At 45.1% G+C, this 22092-nt stretch overlaps 1 protein-coding gene across 1 annotated transcript; it reads right to left on the reverse strand.

The window, feature by feature from the left end:
- Positions 1–1320: 1320 nt before the first annotated feature.
- KCNS1 (potassium voltage-gated channel modifier subfamily S member 1) lies at positions 1321–11191 on the reverse strand. Its single transcript, XM_027848812.1, has 3 exons — positions 11014–11191; positions 9302–10297; positions 1321–1861 (listed from the first exon to the last, which is right to left on the reverse strand). Exons 1-3 carry the CDS (start codon positions 11152–11154, stop codon positions 1403–1405), a joined length of 1596 nt encoding a protein of 531 aa, XP_027704613.1. The 5' UTR covers positions 11155–11191; the 3' UTR covers positions 1321–1402.
- Between the last annotated feature and the right edge of the window lie 10901 nt (positions 11192–22092).

The raw sequence follows: 22092 nt of genomic DNA on the forward strand, positions 1-22092 counted from the left end.
GCAGGAGCTCACTGGGAGTGACCAAGCCTCGTCCAGGAGCTCAATGGCAGGTTTCAGTGAGTGTGAGAATAGGCACGGAAGGATGCAGACAGTTGTGAAGCTTGGCTAAGAGGACAATGACGACAGTAGGAGACACAGGGTCTAGCTTTAAGAAGGGCTGGCTCAGCTCAGCCCAAGAATCAGGGGGGATGCTTCAGGTCATTGCGGACACCCAGGGAGTGAGGACAAGAGAGTCCTATACAGAACCACACTGAGGATGAAAATGAAAAGCCTAGAGTCCTGCCCCTGTGGGGCACACAAGGCTGTGGATCACCAGGCAATGCATACTTAAAGAATGGCAGAATTTCAGAGCTGGGAGGACCTCAAAAGCCATACCTAAGCCCATAGCTCAACCCACACCTAAGGAGGAATCCCCACTCCCACTTGACCAAGTAGCTCTTCTACTTATTGTGGAAGCCCTTCAAAGAGGGGTCTGCCAATAGCAGCCCATTCCCTCTCTAACATGAAGTTCTAACTTTAAGCAAACTGAAGTTTGTCTCTTTTGCAACTGCCACCTGCTGCCCCAAGTTCTGCCCTCTAGGAGCAAACAAAGCAAGTCCATTCCTTTTCCAGATGACAGCCCTTCAAACACATAGTCAGGGATCCTCTCCCTCCCCAGGTCTTTTCAATATCATCAGTTCCTTCAATATTTAATTAACAAAAGGCCATCCACCATCCTAGTTACCATCCTCTGGATGCTCTTGGGATCGAAGGAAAGCAGCACTACCCCAGGATGGTCCCATGAAACCAGATGTTTTCAGGCTCAAAAATGAAGACCACCTTCCCACACTCTACCCAGCTCTAGTGGGTATTTCCACTCTAGGGTTCAGTCTGTTAAATGTGTCCTCTATACTTGCCTGTCCTTTCTGGACACCATGATGGGAGCTACTCTGAACAGCAGTGGGAGGCCTCTATGGACTTCTAGAAGAAAAGTGGGGGTTCATCCAACCTTGGTCCCATTGAGGCAAGATCCCAGCCCTTCCTTCTCTAATTCTAGGCTTGACACTTTGCCCACAAATGTCCCTTAGGTGATGAAGGATATGATCCCTTCCCACTCCAGGCCTCCAGGACCTCTTAGAAAGGGTTATATCCATGCTTTCAGCCAGGTGGGTATGAGTAGCTGAGGGATAGAAAAGACACATCCAAGTGTCTGGGGCCCTGATTTTAACAGACTAGAGAAGGCAGCTGGGAAAAGCAGAAAGAACAATGAAACTGTAATCATAAGACCTGGGATTCAAATCCTGGCTCTGCTATATGCCAGGGCAAATCATTTAACCCCTCTGGGCCTCAGTCTCCCCATCTGTAAATGAAGACTAGATGGTCTCCAAGGTCCCTTCCAACTCTAAATCTTATGATCCACAGTCTACGGTGTAGGGGCCACATCTGATGCTCGGGACCTGGGCTCTGGGAAGTTCCCCTCCCGAGATGTCTCATTTGAAGCCTGAGATGCCCCATCTTCAGTGCTGGAGGCGCCTACAGAAAGGCTGGGCTCACGCTGGTCACTGTTCCTCACAGCCGCCTCCAGGGCTTTCTGGCGTCGGTAGAAGTGGGAGAATTTATTGAAGATGATGGTGATAGGGAGGGCCACCACTAGGATGCCACCTAGGATGCAGCCTGAGGCAGCTAGCTTGCCTGCCACAGTCACAGGCACCACATCCCCATAGCCCACGGTCGTCATGCTCACCGTGCCCCACCACCAGCAGGCTGGGATCGTGTCAAAGCCCACATCTTCTTCCTTTTCAGCTGTATAGGCCACACCAGAGAATACGGACACTCCCACAGCCAGGTACAGCAGCAGGATGCCTACTTCCCGGTAGCTATGCTGGAAGAGAAAGCAAAGGTATTGAACGCCCTCTCTCCTATAGCCTGCTCTTCTCCAGAGCCTCCAGAGCCTCCATGCTATTCACCAATAGCATGCTGGGCAACCTCGCATTCATTCCTTTCCCTCTCTGGGCTTCAATTATACAACCTGTAAAATAAAAAGAATTTTAACTGAATAATCTCTAAATTCTCTTCTAGCTCTGTTCTAATATCCCCCTAGCTCTGACATTCTATGATTCGAACCTCGTGTCTTCAGGTCCTCCCTTCACAAAGAGGAAACAAGGACAGAAGTCTTTCTGGGGTTAAGTTAGACCCCCTGAGGTCTAGACCAGACCTTCTTCTGCCTTGGAGGAAGTAATTGACACCTGTGCCTGAAGGCTGGCACCTCAATCAATACTCTTCTCTCCTCGTTGGAGCCATCAGCGTCTGCCTGTCCTGGCCCTCTGCCTTGCAGGAAGCAGATAGTGCAGAGGGAGGGCCCGGGCCTGAGAAACACTTCTCTGAAGAGGGGCAGAGTACGGGACCTCTGGCTAGCAGTTTTTTTCCTGCTCCCAAGGCCCCCATCCTCCTACTCAGAGGCAGCACAGGGACCAGCTCGGGTCTGTTACTGTCTAGCGGTGTGGCTTTGAGCAAATTGCCTAATCTGTGGCCCTCCATTCCTCTTTCATAAGCTGAGGAGACTGAATTAGAGCCACCTTAGGGTCCCTTCCCCCCCCCCCCCCCTGAGCCTACCAAATACTTAAGTACCTATCTATATACAAGTGACGGCTGCTAAGGAAACAGATTAAAAAAAAACACAGCTACTCCTGCCCTCAAGAAGTTTACAATCTAATAAAGGGAATAAAATTGTACACAAATAAGAAAGATTAGATCAAAAGGGGACAGGGTTTGGATAAAGTGTCGAATGAGTAAGCAGAGATCACTTTCAGACATGCGGAAGAGCTCTGGCTTCATGGAGGGCCATAGGTTTATAGGTTCAGACCAAAATGGAGCCTTAGAAGATATCTAGTTTTAATTATTTTATTTTCCATTTCATTTTGGTTTTATTCTGAACTCAGCAAACACTATATAAAGCAAGCATTTCCATATACATATAGAACAAGAGAGAGCTGTACACGAAACTGTGAATTTCTGTTATGGAAAGCTTGCTTTTCTTTTTAAGTATGCAATAAATTCAGCATGAAACTGCCACAGATATCCTGGCTGTCAGTGACTCCCCTGGCCCTCCTTCCAGGAACAAACCTTGTCTTTATCTCCTTTCTCCCTCTCGCCTTTCTCCCCAGATTTGACCTTCTCTGTGAAGAGGGGATAGGAAGATAATAATGCCAGGCCCTAGGCCCAAAGGTACAGCAGGAAGCCACATGGAATATCCAGTTAGTACACAGAAGGCCGTGAGACCCAAAAGGGAATCAAGGTTAGAAACATCACCTGCTGAGAAATGTAGGAGACCTGGAAATTTCTCAAGGTGCCCTCAGGAAAAAGAACAGGCAGCTAGGTGGCTCAGTGGATAGAGTACTGGGCCTGACAGGAAGACTCACCTTCCTAAGTTCAAATCTGGTCTCAGACCTTTAGTAGCTGGGTGACCCAGGGCAAGTCACTTAATGCTGTTTGCCTCAGTTTCCTCATCTGTCAAATGATCTGGAGAAGGAAATGGCAAACCACTCCAGTATCTTTGCCAAGAAAACCCCAAATGGGGCTCACAAAAAGTCAGACATCACTGAAACAACTGAACAAAATTGTAAAGGACACTGTGATCTAATGACAGTTCACCGGTTCACAAAGTGCTTCTTCAGAATCATTCTGAAGTCAGTAGTTTATTGTTATCTCTATCATTATGCATAGTAGCAGCTTACCAGCCCTGAAACTTAACATGTCATCTCCCACCTCCATGCATTTGCATAGGCTGGCCACCATGCCTGGAATGCATTCTCTTCACCTCTATCTCTCAGCATCCTTATCTTTCTTCAAGGTCAACTTTAAGGGACTACCTCCAATGAGAATCTTTCTGAGATGTTCCAAAAGACATTTTTCCTCAGTGCTCTATCCTTGCCCAAATTATTTTGTACTTATCTATGTACCACGTCATGTCTTTACAACAGAATGCAAGCTTCTTGAAGGTAAAGACTTTCTCTTTGATATCCTCAGCACCTAGCTCTCACCCTAATTCATAATAAAAGGGAAAAGGACTCTAGATCTTAGATCCCCACCCATTTTATGGGGAAAGAAGCTGAGTCATCATTGTATAGTAGAAATTGTATAGATTTGGAGTCAAAGGCCTCAAGCTCTCAGAGGCACAGTAAATAGAGCACTGGGCCCTGGAGTCAGGAAGACCCGAGTTCAAATATGGCCTCATCTTTCTAGCTGTGTGACCCTGGACAAGTTACTTAAACTTTGTCTGCCTCAGTTTTCTCAACTGAAAAGTGGGAGTAATAATAGCACGTACCTTCCAGAGTTGTTATATCAGGTGAAATAACATCTGGAGAGCACTTAGCACAGTGCCTGGCACATAGTAGTGCCTAATAAATACTCATTTCCTTCCTTCCTTCCATTTCTACCACTTACTCTATGTGTAAAGTAGCCCTTTCCCCTCTTTTGACCTCAGTTACCTCATCTGTAAAATGAAACTGGATGATATTTAGGGTTCCTTCTGGCTCAAAATCTATGCTCCTCTCAAGTCCGGAGACGTTCACTGACAGGTACAAGGTCATACAGCAAAGTATGTTGCATTCCAGCAGCTCTTCAGTTACCTAGTGGAAGCTGTTCGAAACTCACACTAAGATGCGGCAGCACCTTTACACAGTTCTGTTTATTGTCTCCCCCGTTAGACTGTGAGCTTCTCGAAGCCAGGGACTATCTTTTGCCTCTTTTTGTATTCCCCAGTGCTCAGCACAGTGCCTGACACATAATAGGTGCTTAAAAATTGTTTACTGACAGTCTCTGTCCCCCTTTCCCTTGTACTTTCTTTCCCAAACCCCCAACTCTAGCCTCAGATTCCTATTCCTTTCTCCTCCCTCTCCCATCAAAGCCCAGTTATGTGTTAAAAGAGGAGAAAAGGCAGGGAGTGTCTGCTACTTCATCAGAATGTACTGATAAAAGTTCTCTACTTAGAGTCAGAAAAGCTGAGTTCACATCTTGGCTCTAACTATCAATTAGCTATGGACAAGTTAATTTAGCTTTATGGCCTCAGTTTCCTCATCTGTAAAAGTGGATCATATTCTTGTACTATCTTCTTTACAAGGATCTTCTGAAGGAAACACTTTGTCAGCCTCAAAACCTAAAAAAATGTGAGCTCTCATTGCAGTTCTGTATAATGGGAAGGGAGAGTGATGGGTTTGTCATTAAAGGATAATGGACAAGGGTCCCAACACTGCCAGTTGCTAGCTGTGTTAGGCTGAGCTAGCCATTACCCCATTTCTAGACATGTTTTGTCCTCCTCACCCTCAGGGAGGGTGGGCTAGATAGTAATTTCATCAGGCCCTTGGTGACCCAGAAGCCCTAACCAACTTCACTTCTTGCTGGTGTCAAACAAAATGGTCCAATCTCCACCATCACAGGACTCTTTGCTGAACTGGTATTTTCACATGGCTTAGCAAACCTTCCTCTCCTAATCCCTATGAATCAAAATTGTCTTTTGCTGGAGTGAAAATTCCATTTCCATATTACTACTGCTCTTTCATCCCCATCTATCTTAGCCCTCTCTATCCTGAGTTTTCCCATTTTCCTCCACCTTCCATTTTGCCCTTTAGATCTCCTGTTCTGTTGTTAAATTTCTTTTATCTTCAGTCTCTTCCTCTCACATACTATCCACCTTTAAATTATGGAAACCTGACCTTCCCCCCAAAGACACTGCATCCCTGGCCACTCTCCAGTACTGAATGTACCTTCTCTCCTGCTCCCAATGAAATGAGCAAATAGGAGGAGTGGGTATATTCCAGGTGGTGCAGTGGATAGAGTGCCTGGCCTGAGCTCAGATCTGGCCTCTTAGTAGCTGTGTGATCCTGGACAAGCCACTTAACCTCTACCTACCTCAGTTTCCTCATCTGTAAAATGGAGATAATAACAGTACCTACCTCATACAGTTGTTGTGAGGCTCAAATGAGATAGTAATTATAAATGCTTAACACAGTGCCGGACACATAGGAAGCACCATAGAAATGTTAGCTGTTATTATTCCTTGCTCATAACGGCCCCTTCCACACCTTCTATCTGTTGCCATCACACAGCAACCTCTCCTCATTTGAGGTCCAATGGTCTACAGCATGAATTCCAAATCCTTGTTGCAGTTACCCAGCTATGCCCCAGTAATATTTCCTCCTTTTTCAAGGAGCTCAGTACTTGACTCCAAGTTTTCTTCTCCGCCCCAACCCTTGTCCTTACACTTGGGACTTCCAAATATGCTATCATATCCTCTCAAACATCCCGGTCATCCATTTCATCAATTTTCTCTATTCCTATAACCAACTCCTTCATTCCACCTCATCCACACATAAAAAATGGCTACACCATTCCTCTCACCATCACTCATTAATGGGCTACCTCATGCTCTTGAACTCTGAAATTCTTCTCTTTAACCATAACCTCATCCTTCCATCTTCCCCTTTGTCTGACTTCTCCTAAACCTCTTCTTCCTTCTCCCTGTGTTATCCACTCAACTGCTCTCTGAGTCTATCACTTTTGTTCTGGCCTCACAGTCTTAACCCTTTAATTAACAAGCTCAACTATCTACCATCCTCTACCCTTGCATGCTTTGTCCTTCCATACTGCTCATGGCTTACTGAAGCTCTGCCCTAGGTTACCCATAGCATCTGCCTTTTCTGCTGAGCACCAAAGGAGGAAGTCACAAAACCATGCTGCCTGGGACCACTGCAGACTTATGTTACATTATAGCACCTGGGCCTTCACTGCTACACTGCAATCCTTTCCCTCCCTCTCCCCACTATTGATTATCACATTCTGCAATGTCTGATCTAAACTAACTTTCCCTCTTACAGTTCTCCACACCACCTCTTCCCCCTTCCTCTGAACAAAAGACTGTACTTCTTCTTTACTAAGGAAATAAGAGACCATACATATCCTCTTCTCCTTCTCCTTGCAAGGGCAAACATCTCTACTTAGGCCTTTTATTCCGTTGCCTCCCATCTGCTGCACAAGTTTATTCTTTCTTTTATCCCTTTTCTCTCTCATTTTCTTTTTTTGTGTAGAAATTCTAGTTTATTTTCAAAATACTCACATATAGAATAATTCTAGAGATGTTCATTTTGTTCTCTCTGATTTTCAATCTCTCCTTTAACAGTACCTGTCATATAGCAGATATTTAATAATTGCTTCTTTCCATTCCCTATTCCTTTCCTTTCCTGCTGTTTGGAAAAATGCCCCAGTTTTCTCCTTCTTTTAGAAAAAAATCTTCACTTGACCCTGCTATCCCCTCAAGTTATCATTATGTTTCACTCTCTCTAAAAAAAAAAAAAAAAAAAAAAAAAAAAGCCAGCTAGGTGATTCAGTGGATAGAGTCTGGAGTCAGGAAGACCTGAGTTCAAATGTGACCTCAGACACTAGCTGTGTGACCCTGGGCAACTCACTTAACCCTATTTGCCTCAGTTTCATCATCTGGAAAATAAGCTGGAATATCTCCAGTATCTTTGCCAAGAAAATTCTTGGGGTAATGAAGAATCAGACATATCTGAAACGACTGAACAAAAAATCCAAGAGTCAAGGACTGGACCTCTGATTTCATTGGCATAGGGAACTCCCAGATGAGGAGACTCACTTTACCAATGCAGGTAAGTGACTTCTCTGCAACTTAGTCTTGGCAAATTGCATAGAACACTGAGAGATGAAGTAACTTGCTTGATGTTGCACAGCTAGTATGTGACAGACATGGGACTTGAACCCCAGGTCTTCTTGGCTTCAAGGTCTCTATGCTACGACTGCCTCTCCAAGAGATCCAGAATCCTAGGAAAAGGCAGTTCTGTTCACTACCGCCACTCTTTCACCAACTCTCAACAATCTGAATTCTGACTCCTCTCCCCAACCAAATAAAACTGCTCTCTTCAAGGTTACCAGTGACTTCAATTCTTAAATGTGATAGTCTTTTCTCAGACTAATAGGCAGCTTTCCCCCTCCATGTCCTCTTCCTGAATACCCTCTCCTGGTTTTTTGGTCTGAATGCTCCTTCTCATTAGGATCATTATGAATTTCCTACCTCCTAATCATGGGGGTCCTCCATGCCTTTGTTCTTGGCCCTTTTTTTCCCTCTTTCCATCTTCTCTGTGATCTCAAACAATCCCATGGATTCTATTCTCATTATTAAGCAGAGGACCCTCAAATCTATATATCCGACCCTGTTTTCGCTATTGTCTCTAGCCCAACATCACCAACTTCCTGCTGGGCATCTCCACTGAGATGTACCATTGACATCTCAAATTCACCATGTCCATAAGGGAACACTTTCCTGTGTCTATTGTGGCACCATCATCCTTGCAAGATCGTTCAAGGCTCAGATGCTATTTCTAACAGGAAGTCTTTCTTGGTCCCCCTAAACTGTCAGTGCTCTCTCCTTCCTAATATTATCCTCTCCTTAATTACCCTAGTATATAACCTAGTATATGTAGGGCAGCTTGGAGGTGAAGTGGATAGAGTGCCAGGCCTGGAGGCAGGAAGACCTGAGCTCAAATCTCGACTCAGATACTAGCTGTGTAACCCTGGGCAAATCACTTAACCCTGTTTGCCTCAGTTTCCTAATCTGTAAAAGAGTTGGAGAAGAAAATGGCAAACCATTCCAGTATCTTTGCCAAGAAAACCCCTAAAGGGGTAAGAGACAGACCAAAAACGGCTAAACAACAATTATACCCCAGTATAATGTAAGCTCCTTTAGGGCAGGGACTGTTTGCAATTTTTGTCTCCTGATCTAGGGGCTACAGAGCCAACCTAGAAGCCCTGGATTCAAGTCCTACCTCTGTTACATGCTAGCTCTGTGGTCCTAGGCAAGTCAAGGTAATGTCTCAGTGCTCCAAGCAACTACCTAAGACTTTAAATTACAGGGGTTACTGACCTGCATTGGTGGAGGGAGTTTCCTCATCTGAGAGTTCCCTATCTCAGTGAAATCACAGGTCCCGTACCTTCGCTGAGCACAACGCCTGGCATGTAGTAGAAACAAATTCAACTGTTTGTTGAATTAAATTCCTAAGGTTCCTTCCAGTACTAAACCCTATTATGTCAACGCATTAAGGATCGTCTGTGCTATTTATCCCACACCTGATACAACTCATTCATTTATGGGACTTCAAAAGTGAGGTGTCAGAGGCTCAGAGGTCAAATACTTTGCCTTTGATCACACAGCCAGTGTCAGGGCTGAAGGGTTGAACCCCAGTCGTCCTTACTCCAAGCCAACGACTATCCCGCACACCAGGTTGCCTCTGCCTAATTATGACGCTACTGTTACCTTGAGCGTGGCCCCCAGGGAGCGAAGCCCGGTCGAGTGTCGGGCCAGTTTGAGCACCCGAAAGATGCGCATGAGCCTGAAGACCTGCACCACTTTGCCCATGCTGCCCAGCTTCGAGGACCGGCCCAGCATGACGCTCACAAGCAGCGTGAGGTAGAAGGGCAGCACAGACACGATGTCGATGAGGTTGAGGGGATGCCGGAAGAAGCGGGGCAGGCTTGGGGCCAGCAGCAGGCGGGAGGCCACCTCGAAGCTAAACCAAGCGATGCAGAAGTATTCGAGTCGCAACAAGAGCGGGTGGGCCACGGCCACGTCCTCATCGTGTTCCTGGTACTCTGGCAGGCTATGGATGCACATGGCCGCAATGGAGACGAGCACGACGCCGATGGAGACGCAGCTGAAGAGCTTGCTTGGCAGGGAGTAGCCTGGGTTCTCCATGGTCAGCCAGAGGCGCTTACGCAGCTGGCCGCAGCGCGCTGCGCGATAGCGCTGCAGGTCCTGGTTGAAGTCGGAGATCTCGTCGGGGGACGTGTCCACGCTGCTCACGTCGCTCTCCTCGTCCCAGCTACGCCGGTGGCGCTCGAGGCGCCGCTCATGGTAGCGGCCACTGCAGCAGGCGGCCAGGAAGCAGTCGCCTAGCCCCCAGTACTCAGCCTCCTGGCCAAAGGCGAAGACGCACAGCTCCTCCAGCACGTGCAGCCGGCCGGTGCGGTAGAAGTGGAGCAGACACAGAAAGAAGCCCGGGTGCCGGTCAAAGTAGAACTCTCGCTTGCCGGGGTCGTAGTCGTCGCACAGCTGACGGGCCTGCTCCTCCGATGCAGCAGCCTGCAGACGGCCCAGCCGCGTGTCGGGAAACTGAGCCAGAGCTCGCGGGCTCAGACGGCGCCGCACGCCGCCCACGTTCACGTTGAGTGCCTCCCCGGGCAGCCCAGGCCTCCAGAGGCCGCCAGGAGATTCGCTGACCATGGTGGCCCCTGAATGTACTTCTTCCGGCTCCTGGAGACGGAGGGAAGAGAAAGACAACCCTGAGTCTGGGGAAGGAGGCCTTCTGCGACTCAGTCGCGCTCCCAACACGCCTCCCCCGAGAGGCTTTTCTCCACCCCCACCTCACATACAGAGCTCTCCATGGGCAAGGTGGCCCCCACATCCTACATCCTTGCATGGGATTATAGGAGCTAGTACTGGACAGGACCTCCAAGGTTGTCTTGTTCGACTCTTTCAAAGTTTTACAGATGGGAAAACTGAGTCCTGGAGAGGTTTGCTTAAGGTTAAATAACTAGTGTCAGATTCGTGATTCGAACCGATATCCGCTGGTTCTTCCCTCAATTGGAAGGGGCGGGTTGGAGGAAAGCAGAGCGCCCGAGGTGAAGGAGGTCAGGAGGCCAGGGCGTCCATCACTCTTCCCTCACCCAACGGCTTTCCCCAGAAGTCGGGGCTTCTTGAAGAGGGAAGGGAGTTTCAGAGCCGAAAGGAACTGAAACCCCAGAGATTCAAACTTCCCACTGCAGCTCTGGCCACCTCCCCCTTCCAGGCGCTCCATCTGTGCCGTCGGGGATTTTCTATAGCAGCACAGGCGATGTATGTCCCCAAGACCTTGGCCCGTATCTCCCCTGCACCCCTGCACCCCTGCACCCCATGGGATTATGCGAATTAGCCTGGGGCAGGCTGCCTCCCTGAGTGCCGCCCCAGTTGCCGGAGCCGGCACCCCTTACCGCTGTCCAAACCGGAGCACGAGCCTCACTGCCTCGCCCTTGACATTGGGAACTTCCCCAGAGCAGAGTATAGTGCCCTCTCCTTTGGCTGGTTCCAAGATGCTTAAACTGGACCCTGGCCGCCCTGCTTACTGTATGCATTCGGCGAGGTGAGGGCACCCCTACTTTGCAAAGGGGAGATGGGATGCCCGGCGCCTCCTTGTGCGCTGTGGCTGAGGCTGCTTCAGCCTTTTCCCTGGGTTGAGCTGAGCTCGAGCCCCGCCTCCCGAAGCGGGGAAGCCAAGCTCGCCTTCTTAATGGACTCTTCGCCCGCTGCGTAAACCGCCTCCCCCACCTCCCCCAGGCCGGGCAGCAAGGGGGGAAAGGGGGAGTGGGAGGGGAAGGGCAGCCCGCGCCGGGGCCGCATCGATCGCTGCTGGTTAAGAAGCTGCGGGGGAAGGAAGAGATGACAGGAGGAAGGCAGGCGGCTTCTATTTCTGATTTGGCCGGGGCTGAGAGGAGTCCTGACTTCAGGAGGATGTTCACTTTGACCGACATCTCCTGCTCAATGTCTGTGACTGGGAAACCCGACGGTCAGGGACCCCCTTAGGTCCAGTGATGCAAAATTCAGGGCAATTTACCCATAATGAAAATCCTTGGCCAGGGGTTAGAGAAAACCTGGTCAAGGCTCCCTCCTGCCGTGGATGAGGCATCAGGCAGGCCCAGAACACACTCTGTACCCTCCATAGCAGAATAATAGCTCACTTCTATAGCTTGTTACAATTTACAAAGCACTTTCCTTGTAACAGCCCTAGGAGGTAAGTAGTGCAAGTATTTTTATCCCCATTTTACAGATAACAGGAAACAGGCAAGAGAGGAAATGGCTTTGCCAAGGTCACACGGCTTGTAAGTAGAGGACAACCTCCTGAACCCCAAGTCTAGGGCTTAATCCGCTTCAGTATGGCTAGCTTTCAAGGGACCCTACCCAATTTTTACCCTCCCACCTAAGCATAGCTTGGATTTCGTCCTTTGAAAACTGCCTGTTCATATCCTTTGACCATTTTATCCATTAGGGAATGACCTCTTGTTCTTATAAGTTTGAATCAATTCCATATATATCTTGGATATGAACTCTTTAGCAGAGAAACTTGCTACAAAGATTTACACACCCTTCCCCCCAAGTTAACTGTTCTAACTAACTTCATTGATTTTGTTTGTGCAAAAACCCAAATTTTATATAATAGAATTTGTATATTTTGCCTTCTTTGATCCTCTCTCTCCCTTGTTTAGTCATAAATTCTTAGATCCGAAAGGTAATTTCTTCCTTCTTCCTATGATTTGTTTATAATGTCACCTTTCAGGTCTAGGGCACAAATCTATTTGAAGGGAAAACTGAGAAAGAATCATGTGGCCTATGGCAATCCACAGTAGAACCCAAGGAACACCTCCTAAGTTATAAAATAGAGAGAGGTTTATTCACTTCAATTAACACTTCGTATGCACCTTCTCTGTACAAGACACTGGGTTGTGCACTGGAGATAAGAAGAAATTGTTCTCTTCCTTCTAGGAGCTTATGTTCTTCCAGGGAGTGCAGCATACAGCAGAGAAGTGAATAAAAGGTATTTTGAAGAGGAGGGCACTAACCCTTGGGGTGATTGGGAAGAAGCAAAGGATTCTAAAAATTGGAGGTGTGCCCATGCAAAGTTGTGGAGGGAGAAAATAGAATGAGGAGTTCAGGGACCAGCAAATAAGCCTTTTGGCTGGAATTCATGGAGTTCATGAAGGGGAATGATAAGAAATGAGTTTGAAAAGGTAGTCTGGGGCCACAATGTGGCCAAAAGACTTTGGATGCAACGCTGAGTAATTCCTATTTTATCCTAAAGGCAACAGAACCACAAAGATTTTTGAGCATAGGTGTGACATTGTTTGACCTGTATCTTGAGAATGTCAATTTGGCAGCTAAGAAGACCAATTAGGAAGGTATTGCAACCTCTACTCTGGATTGCTCCCAATTTCTCCACTCTAACTCATGTGCTGCTAAATAGGCGGAAGGAAGTTGCAACACTGTGCCTATTGGGTACATTATAAATGAATGTAATCCAACTTCAGTTGGGACCTAATTGCAGCAAAGTAATCCTGGTATTCCTTCCTCATTGTTTCTCTGTGTCATTCTTCTTTTCTTTTCTTTTTTTTTAGGCAATTGGGGTTAAGTGACTTGCCCAGGGTCACACAGCTAGTGAGTGTCAAGTGTTTGGTCTAAGGCCGGATTTGAACTCAGGTCCTCCTGATTTCAGGGCTGGTGCTCTATCCACTGCACCACCTAGCTGCCACCTAGCTGCCCCCACTCTGTGTCATTCTTGACAAAAGCTTGTCCAAACCTCTTCTCTCTTTAAATTCTCCATCTTCCGCCCTCTCTTCAACTCCTACTTGACAGAGAAAAATGAAGCCATTCAATGTGAACTGCTTCTTCTCTTCATCTCAGAACTCCTTAACATTATCCCCAACTCTCTTCCTTTCTACTTTCTCTGACACTGAGGTGACCCTCTATCTCTATGTGTGCCCTTGATTTCACCCTCTCCTATCTTCTCCAGCAGACTGTAACTTTAGCCATCCTTTCTCTCGAATCTTTTGTCTCTCCCAATTTGTTGGTTCCTTCCTTGATGCCTTCAAATATACCCAAATATCCCTAATCCTTTAAAAAGAAAACCTTAACTAGACCCTGCCCACAAGCTATCATATTAGATCTCTCCCTTTCTGAGCCAAACTCCTAGGAAAAAAATGCATCTACCCTCCCTGCCTCTATTTCTCCTTTCCTCAACCCTTGGTAGTCTGACTTCATACCTCTTCACTCAACTGATACAGCTCTCTCTAAGGTTTCCAATGATCTGTTAATTGCCAGATCTGCTGGTCTTTTTACAATACTCATCCTTCTTGACACATCTGCTTCATTTGACATTACTGACCACGCTTTTCTCATAGATTACATTCTCTGGGCTTTCTCCTGGTTTTCCTCCTACCTGTCTACCTGCACCTCATTTTTCCTTGCCAGTTCATTGTGCAGATTAAGCTCTCCTAATCATTGGGTGGCACAATGCCTAGAGTCAGGAAGACTCGAGTTCAACTCTGGCCTTCAACACTTACTAGCTGGGTGACTCTGGGCAAGTCATTTAACCTCTGTTTGTTTCCATTTCCTCAATTGTAAAATGGGAATAATAATAATAATAACACCTACCTCACAGGGTTGTTATGAGGATCAAATGAGATAATGTTTGTAAAATGCCCTAACACAGTTCCTGGCATGCAGTAGATACTCAATAAATGCCTGTTTTCTTCCTCCTTTCTTTCCTTCCTTCCTAAATGTGGATGTTTCCCAAGCCTTTGCCCTAGGTTCCCTACTTTCTTTTTACATTCTCTCTCAGTGACCTCACCAGTTCCCATAGTATTAATTAGCACCTCTGTGCAGATGACTCACAAATCTATATATCCAGCCTGCCTCTTCCTATATTTAATCTTACATCAGCAATTGCCAGTTGGATATTTCAAACTAGATGTCCTAGAGACAACACAAACTCGACATGTCCAAAGCTGAACTTATTATCTTTCCTCCCAAAATTCTCCCCTCTTCAAAATGTCCTTATTTCTGTTAAAGGCAACACTATTTCCCCAGTCTCAAGGATTCATTACCTTGTTATTCTCTTCAACCTCTCATTCTCCCCAACCTCTCATTCTCCCATATCCAATTAGCTGCCAAATCTACTTCCATGTTCTCTTGAGTCTGACCCCTTCTTGAGTGACATAGCTACCACCTTAGATGAGACTCTCATCACCTTTTGCCTAGAATGGCCTCCTAATTGCCTTAAGTTTTTCTCCACTCCTGTCCATCTGCTATACCGCTGGCAAAGTGATTTTCCATGCGAGCAGATTGCACCATGTCATTCCCCTCTTCCATAAACTTCATTGGCTCCCTGTTGCATTAGAATCAAATATAAACTCTTCAGTCTAGCTTTTAAAGCCCTTCACAACTGTCCTAAGCTATCTTCCCTGCCTCATTGTACACTATTTCCCCTCCCACATTTAAAAAATTTTTTTTAATTTTTATTTTTTTAAATTAATTTATTTTGATCCCTCCCACATTTTTTAATTCAGCCAAACTGTCTTTTCTCTGTATCTCCCATAGGTTACTATATCTCCCATCTCCATGACTTTGTATTGACTATCCCACATGCCTGGAATGTACCCCCTCCTTGCCTCCATATCACAGAGGCCTATCTTCCTTTAAGATCACCTTCTCCATGAAGCCTTTCCTATGCCCCTCAATTGCTAGTGCCATTCCTCTCAAACCATCCTATGTTTAACTATTTTATATTTATTCTTTTTGCATATATATAGTATATATTTTTATATGTCCTTGTTGTCTCTTCCTTTAGAATGTCAGCTCCTTGTGAGTAGATATTGTTTTATGTATTGTATTGTTGGTGTTCCAATACCTACTTCAATGCCTGGCACATGGTGGTAAACACATAATAAATTTGTGTTAATAAATATTTGTTGATTGATTGAGATAATGAGGACTTGGACTGGGATAAAGGCTGTGTAGGTAGAGAGAAGGAGTTCTAGGAGAAATATGAAGGTAGATTTACCAAGACTAGGCAACTGACTGAGTAAGAGGGAGGCCAGAACATATCATGTCAAGCTGGAAGGGACCTTAGAGCGTGTTAGATCTGGGAGAGATCTTAGATCATAGAACCTGTTAGAGGTGTTTTGGAACTGGAAATTGGAGGGGTGGTGGTGCCCTCAGAAGAAATAGGGAAGTTTGGAGAATGGGTGAGTTTAGGGTAAGGATAATGAATTCTGGTTTGGACTTGTTGAGTTTGAACTGTCACAAATGTTCAGGTAGAGCAGTCAGGCAGGCAGCTGATAAAGCAGGCCTGGAGTTAAGCAATGAAACTAGGGCTGAATACAGAGACTCAGGCAGCTGGATGGCATAGTGAATAGGAGGTTAGAGTTGGAGTTAGGAAAACCTGGGTTCAAGTCCTGCCTCAGACACTAGCTGTGTGACCATGGGCAAGTCATTCACCTCAGTTTCTTCATTAGTAAAAATGGGGATAGTAATGGCACTTAGATCTTGAGACTGAGGACTGCATGGGATAACATGTAAAGTGCTTTACAAACCTCAAAATGCCATATAAATACTATCATTATTATCTGTGTACCAATGATAACTGAACCTCAGAGAGTCGATGATCTCACTGAAAGAGAAGTAGAGAAAAGAGGATCCAGGATAGGACTGTAGGGACACCCACGGCTAGTGATTCAAGCAAGGGATACTGAAGAGAAGGCAATCAGTCCAAAGGGAGAATCAACATCTTGGAAACTAGGGGAAGAGAATGTCTAGGAAAGAGGTGGTTAATAGTATCCAAAGCTTCCTGGAATTCAAGAAGGGTGAGGACTGAGAAAAGCCCATGAGATTTAGCACTTAAAAGACCTTGTCAACCTTGGAGAGTGCAGTTTCAGTCTAGTGATGGGGTTGGGAGCTAGATTGAAAGTAGTTGAGAAGTGAGTGGGAGGTGAGGAAGTGGAGGCTGTGAGCATAGATATCTTTTTTCTTGGAATTGGGTAGGAGTGATATAGGAAGACAGCTGGAGAGGAAGGCAAAGTCAAGTGAAGGTTTTGTAAGGATAGGAGAGACCTGGGCATGTTTGTAGGCATCAAAGAAGAAGCCAGGAGATAGAGATGTGGAAAATGAGAGAGAAAAGGACTGAATAAAGGAAGGAGCAAGCGCAAAGAGGATATGACAGGGATATGATCAAAGGTCCAAATGGTGGGGGAGGGAGGAGAGTTGGCCTTTGCAAGGACACTACCTCTATGATAGAACCTGGGGCATTAGAAGAGAGACCAGGCCTGCTCTGCCCACCATCCCTCCATGCACAGTGGAAGAGGATTCCTGGATACCTCCCCTCATCTTTAGAACCCACAGTCACCTGATGAATGACCATGGTACAGACTAGCTAGGATCCTATATCTGAAGGATAACTTATGAAGAGTTTGGGAAATGACAAAAGAAAGGCTCTCCAACACTGCCTTCATGGGTTGGTGACAAAGTCAGGGATATCTCCTGACTTAAGTCTTCTTTTCAAGACTGCTGAGAAGCAGCATGACATCTACCAGAGAGAAAGAGAGAGCCAGCCTTGAAGCTAGGAAGAACTGTGTTCAAGTGCTGTCTCTTATGCTCTAGGCAACTCTCTAAATGGTAGAGAAGTTGCAATTATAAGTTGCAAAGAAGATGCCATCTTATGTAAGTAAAGAATCAAATAGAAATGCACTAGAGAGTTCCCTAAACCAATGAAATCACAAGTGCAGTTGCTATCCCTTCCAAGTTGCTAGAGCTGAGAGAGGAACTTCTGGGAAGCAAGATGGCAAAGTAAGCAGTAAACTGCTGCAAGTCGCCCATTCTCATCTCCAAATAACCATAATGTAGAGCCCCCAAACAAATACTGGAACAGCAGAACCAGCAAAAAGATGAGGTGAAACAATCTTTTAGCCCAAGAAACTTGGAGGATCAGTGAGAAAGGTCCATCTCACTTGGATGAAAGGGAAGCACAGCCCAGGAAGCATCCCACTGAGACAGCAGTAAGCCCCACCTTGGCAAACCAGTGGGAGATCCTGAGCTCCAGTGTGGTGGAGGAGGCAAATGTCAACACTAGGACTCCTCATGTGACTTAGCATAGCCAAGGCAACTGGCAGATTCCAGCTCCAAGAACTACAGTGTGGTTCAGGACAGCTCCTGGCAAACAGGCGCCCTCCAGTGGCCAGATCTCCCTGTGCCTCAGCGCAGCCCAAGTCAAACAGGTCAACGCCAACTATATAGATGCCTAAGCAAACAGCAGCTGCTAGCCAGCACTGCCCTGTCCCGCCATGCTTCAGCGTAGTCCCAGGGAAACAGGCAGCCTCCAGTGGCCAGACCTCCATGTGCTTCAGCACAGCCCATGCCAAACAGGTAGATGCCAACTGTACAAGTTTCTAAGCAAATAAGCAGCCACCAGCCAGCACTGCCTTGCCACGCTTCAGCATAGCCCTCAGTAAACAGGCAGCCTGCGTGGCCAGACTGCCATGTGCTTCAGCATATCCTGTGCCAAACAGGTAGATGCCAACTGTATGGGTATCTAAGCAAACAGGCAACCACCAGCCAGCACTAGCCCCTCATGTTTCAGCATAGCCCTCAGCAAACAGGCAGCCTCCAGTGGCTGGACCACCACATGCTTCAGCACAGACCACACCAATCAGGTAGATGCCAGCTATATGGATATCTCAGCAAACAAGCAGCCACCAGCCAGCACCACCCTGCCATGCTTCAGCTTCTAGAGGACCGACCACAAGTGCTTCAGTCTAGCCACTGGGAAATGCAGAAATACCCCATTGGGCCCTGGCACACACCAGACACCACCACTAGGACCCTAGTTCAGCACCAAGTAAGTTGCCAGACCCCTATGGCCTCCAGCAGCACTAACCAACCCCCACCCCACAGGAAGCACAGCACCAGACATATAATCCACGTGGGCCTCAGGGCAACATCAGTGCAGCACCAGGTAAACAGCCAGGGTCTGCAGCCACTAGCACAAAAATCCAGAGACAATGCATCTTCAACCCTGGGAGCAGAGCTCAAATTTAAAAGAAAGGAAAAAGGCCAAAAAATAAAAAGGGATGAGCAAAAAACAACAAAAAAAGAATCTGACCATAGAAAGTTATTATGGTGAAAGGGAAGACCAAGACACAAACTCAGAAGAAGACAACAAGGTCAAAACACTTATGGGCAAAATCCCAAAGAAAAATGGGAAGTTGTTTCAAGCTCAGAAAGATCTCATGGAAGAGCTAAAAAAGGAGCTTAAAAATCATGAGAGATGTAAGAAAAACGGAAAAGAAATGAGAGCAGTGCAAGAGAATTATGAGAGAGAGGAAAAAAGAAGGAGTCAGCAGCCTGGAAAACTGCTTAAAAAGTAGAATTGGCCAAATGGAAAAAGAGATAGGAGATAAAAAATCCACTGAAGAAAACAACTCCTTAAAGAGTACAATTGACCAACTGAAAAAGAAAATACAAAAGCTAATGGAGAAAAATAATACCTTAAAAGTTAGAAATGAGCAAGTAGAAGCTAATGACTCTATGAGACATCGTGAATCAATGAAACAAATTCAAAAGAATGAAAACAATGGAAGAAAATGTAAAAATACCTCATTGCAAAAATGACTGATCTGAAAAATAGATCCAGGAGAGACAATATCAGAATCATTGGACTACCGGAAAGCCATAATCAAAAGGAGGACCTGGACAGCATCTTTCAAGAAATTATCAAGGAAAACTGCCCTGATGTCCTGGAACCAGAGGGCAAAATAGGCTTTGAAAGAATCCACTGATCACCTCAGGAAAGAGAGCCCAAAATAAAAACTCCAAGGAACATTATGGCCAAATTTCAGAACTATCAGGTCAAGCAAAAAATACTACAAGTTGCCAGAAAGAAACAATTCAAATATCAGGGAGTCACAATCAGGATCACACAGAACCTGGCATCTGTAACATTAAATGATTAGAGGTCATGGAACATGCTATTCAGGAGGGCAAAGGACCTAGGACTACAACCAAGAGTCACTTACCAGGCAAAATTAAGCATAATACATCAAGGGGAAAATGGCTATTCAATGAAATAGAAGGATTTCAAGGCTTCATTAAGAGAAGACCAGAATTAAACCAAAAATTTGACCTCCAATATCAAAACCCAAGACAAGGGTAAAGAGGTAAAAAGGGAAAAGAAAACATAAGAGATTCATTAGAGCTAAACTGTTTACATCCCTCCATGGGAAAATGATACTTGTAACTCTCAAAAATTGTATCACTAACAGTACAGATAAGAGGAATATACATAGACAGAGGGTATGGGTATAAGGTGAATTTGAGGGAATGACATAAAAAAATTTAGGGATGAGAAAGAGGAATACACTGGATGCAGAAGGAAGGGAGAGGTAGAATGGGGTAAATTATCTCACATGAAGAGGTGAGAAAGATCTATTACAGTGGAGGGGAAGATGGGAGAGTGGGCGATGGGCATTGCTTGAACCTTACCCTCATCAGTATTGGCTCAAAGAGGGAATGATATACACAATCACTTGAATATAGAAATCTATCTTGCCTGACAGGGAAGTAGGAGGGGAGGAGATTAAGTAAAGGGAGTGATGGGGGGGACTGACATAATGGAGGGCAGATCAGTAGAAGTGGTAGACAGAAGCAAAACACTGGTAAGGTGGGAAAGGGTGAAAGGAAAGAGAGGACAAACAGGAGGAAGAATAGGATGGAGGGAAATACACAGATAGTAATCATAACTGTGAATGTGAGTGGGATGAACTCTTCCACAAAACAGAAGTGGATAGCAGAGTAGATCAAAAGCTAGAATCCTACAATACATTGCTTACAAGAAACACACTTGAAGTAGAGAGACACACACAGAGTAAAAGTAAAGGGCTGGAGCAGAATCTATTAGGCTTCAGATGAAGTAAAAAAAAATCAAGGGTAGCAATTCTGATCTTAGACAAAGTAAAAGCGAAAATATACCTGATTAAAAGAGATAAAGAAACTATATCTTGCTAAAAGGCACCATAGACAATGAAGCAATCAAATTATAAGAACAAGGAATAGTCTATTAGATCTATGGGGAGGGGAAGAATTCATGATCAAACGAGATAGAGAGCATTACAAAATGTAGAATAAATAATTTTAAATAATTTATTTTTAATTTTCAACATTCACTTCCACAAGATTTTGAGTTTTAAATTTTCTTACCCTTCCTTTCCTTTCCCACACCCAAGACAGTATGCAATCTGATATACACTCTACTTACACATTCATATTAAGCATATTTTCCCATTAGTCATGATGTAAAGAACAATTAGAACTAATGGGAGGAACCATGAGAATGAAGCAATAAAACAAAACAAAGGAAAAAGAGAGCAAATAGTATGCTTCCATCTGCATTTAGACTCCATAGTTCTTTCTCTGGATGTGGATAGCATTTTCATCATGAGTCTTTCGGAGTTGTCTTAGATCCTTGCATTTCTGAGAAGAGCCAAGTCTATCAACATCAGTCATCTCACAGTGTGGCTTTTACTGTGTACAATGTTCTCCTGGTTCTGCTCATTTCACTCGGCATCAGTTCATATAGTCTTTCCAGGTTTTTCTGAAGTCTGTCTGCTCATGATTTCTTATAGCACAATAGTATTCCATTATATTCACATACCACAACTTGTTCAGCCATTCCCCAGTTGATGGGGATTCCCTCAATTTCCAATTCTTAGTCACCACAAAAAGGGCTGCTATAAATATTTTTGTATATCTGGGTCCTTTTCTCATTTTTATGATCTCTTTAGGAAACAGACCTAGAAGTGATATTACTGGGTCAAAGGGTATACACAATTTTATAGCTCTTTTGGCATAGTTCCAAATTGCTCTCCAAAATGGTTGAATCAGTTTACAACTCCACCAACAATGCATTAGTGTTTCCATTTTCCCACATCTTTTCCAACATTTATCATTTTCCTGTTTTGTCATGTTAGCCAATCTGATAGGTGTGATGTGGTACCTCAGGGTTGTTTTGATTTGCATTTCTCTAGTCAGTAGTTATTTAGAACATTTTTTCATATAACTATAGATAGCTTTAGTTTCTTTCTCTGAAAACTGCCTGTTCATATCCTTTGACCATTTATCAATTGGGGCATGACTTGTATTCTTATAAATTTCACTCAATTCTCTGTACATTTTAGAATGAGGTCTTTATCAGAGACACTGGTTGTAAAAATTCTTTCCCACTTTTCTGCTCCCTTCCTAATCTTGGATGCACTGGTTTTGTTTGTGCAAAAACTTTTCAATTCAATGCAATCAAAATTATCCATTTTGTATTTCATAATGTTCTCTATCTCTTGCTTGGTCATAAATTCTTCCCTTCTCCATAAATCTGAAAGGTAAACTATTCCTTGCTCTCCTAGCTTGCTTATAGTATCAGTCTTTATATCCAAATCCTATACCCATTTTGACTTTATCTTGGTATAGGGTATAAGATG

This window comes from Vombatus ursinus, unplaced genomic scaffold (genome assembly GCF_900497805.2).
Source record: "Vombatus ursinus unplaced genomic scaffold, bare-nosed wombat genome assembly UNPS02000580.1, whole genome shotgun sequence".
In the NCBI taxonomy this organism is placed as follows: domain Eukaryota; kingdom Metazoa; phylum Chordata; class Mammalia; order Diprotodontia; family Vombatidae; genus Vombatus; species Vombatus ursinus.

What these genes read in the sequence shown, in the direction of transcription:
- KCNS1 (XM_027848812.1), bottom strand. Translation starts at nt 11,154, where the DNA reads ATGCATACAGTAAGCAGGGCGGCCAGGGTCCAGTTTAAGCATCTTGGA. An exon ending in GTGCTCCGGTTTGGACAGCG is followed by an intron (nt 10,298 to 11,013) that starts GTAAGGGGTGCC and finishes CTCCGTCTCCAG; the next exon opens with GAGCCGGAAGAAGTACATTC. An exon ending in CCCTGGGGGCCACGCTCAAG is followed by an intron (nt 1,862 to 9,301) that starts GTAACAGTAGCG and finishes TTTCTCTTCCAG; the next exon opens with CATAGCTACCGGGAAGTAGG.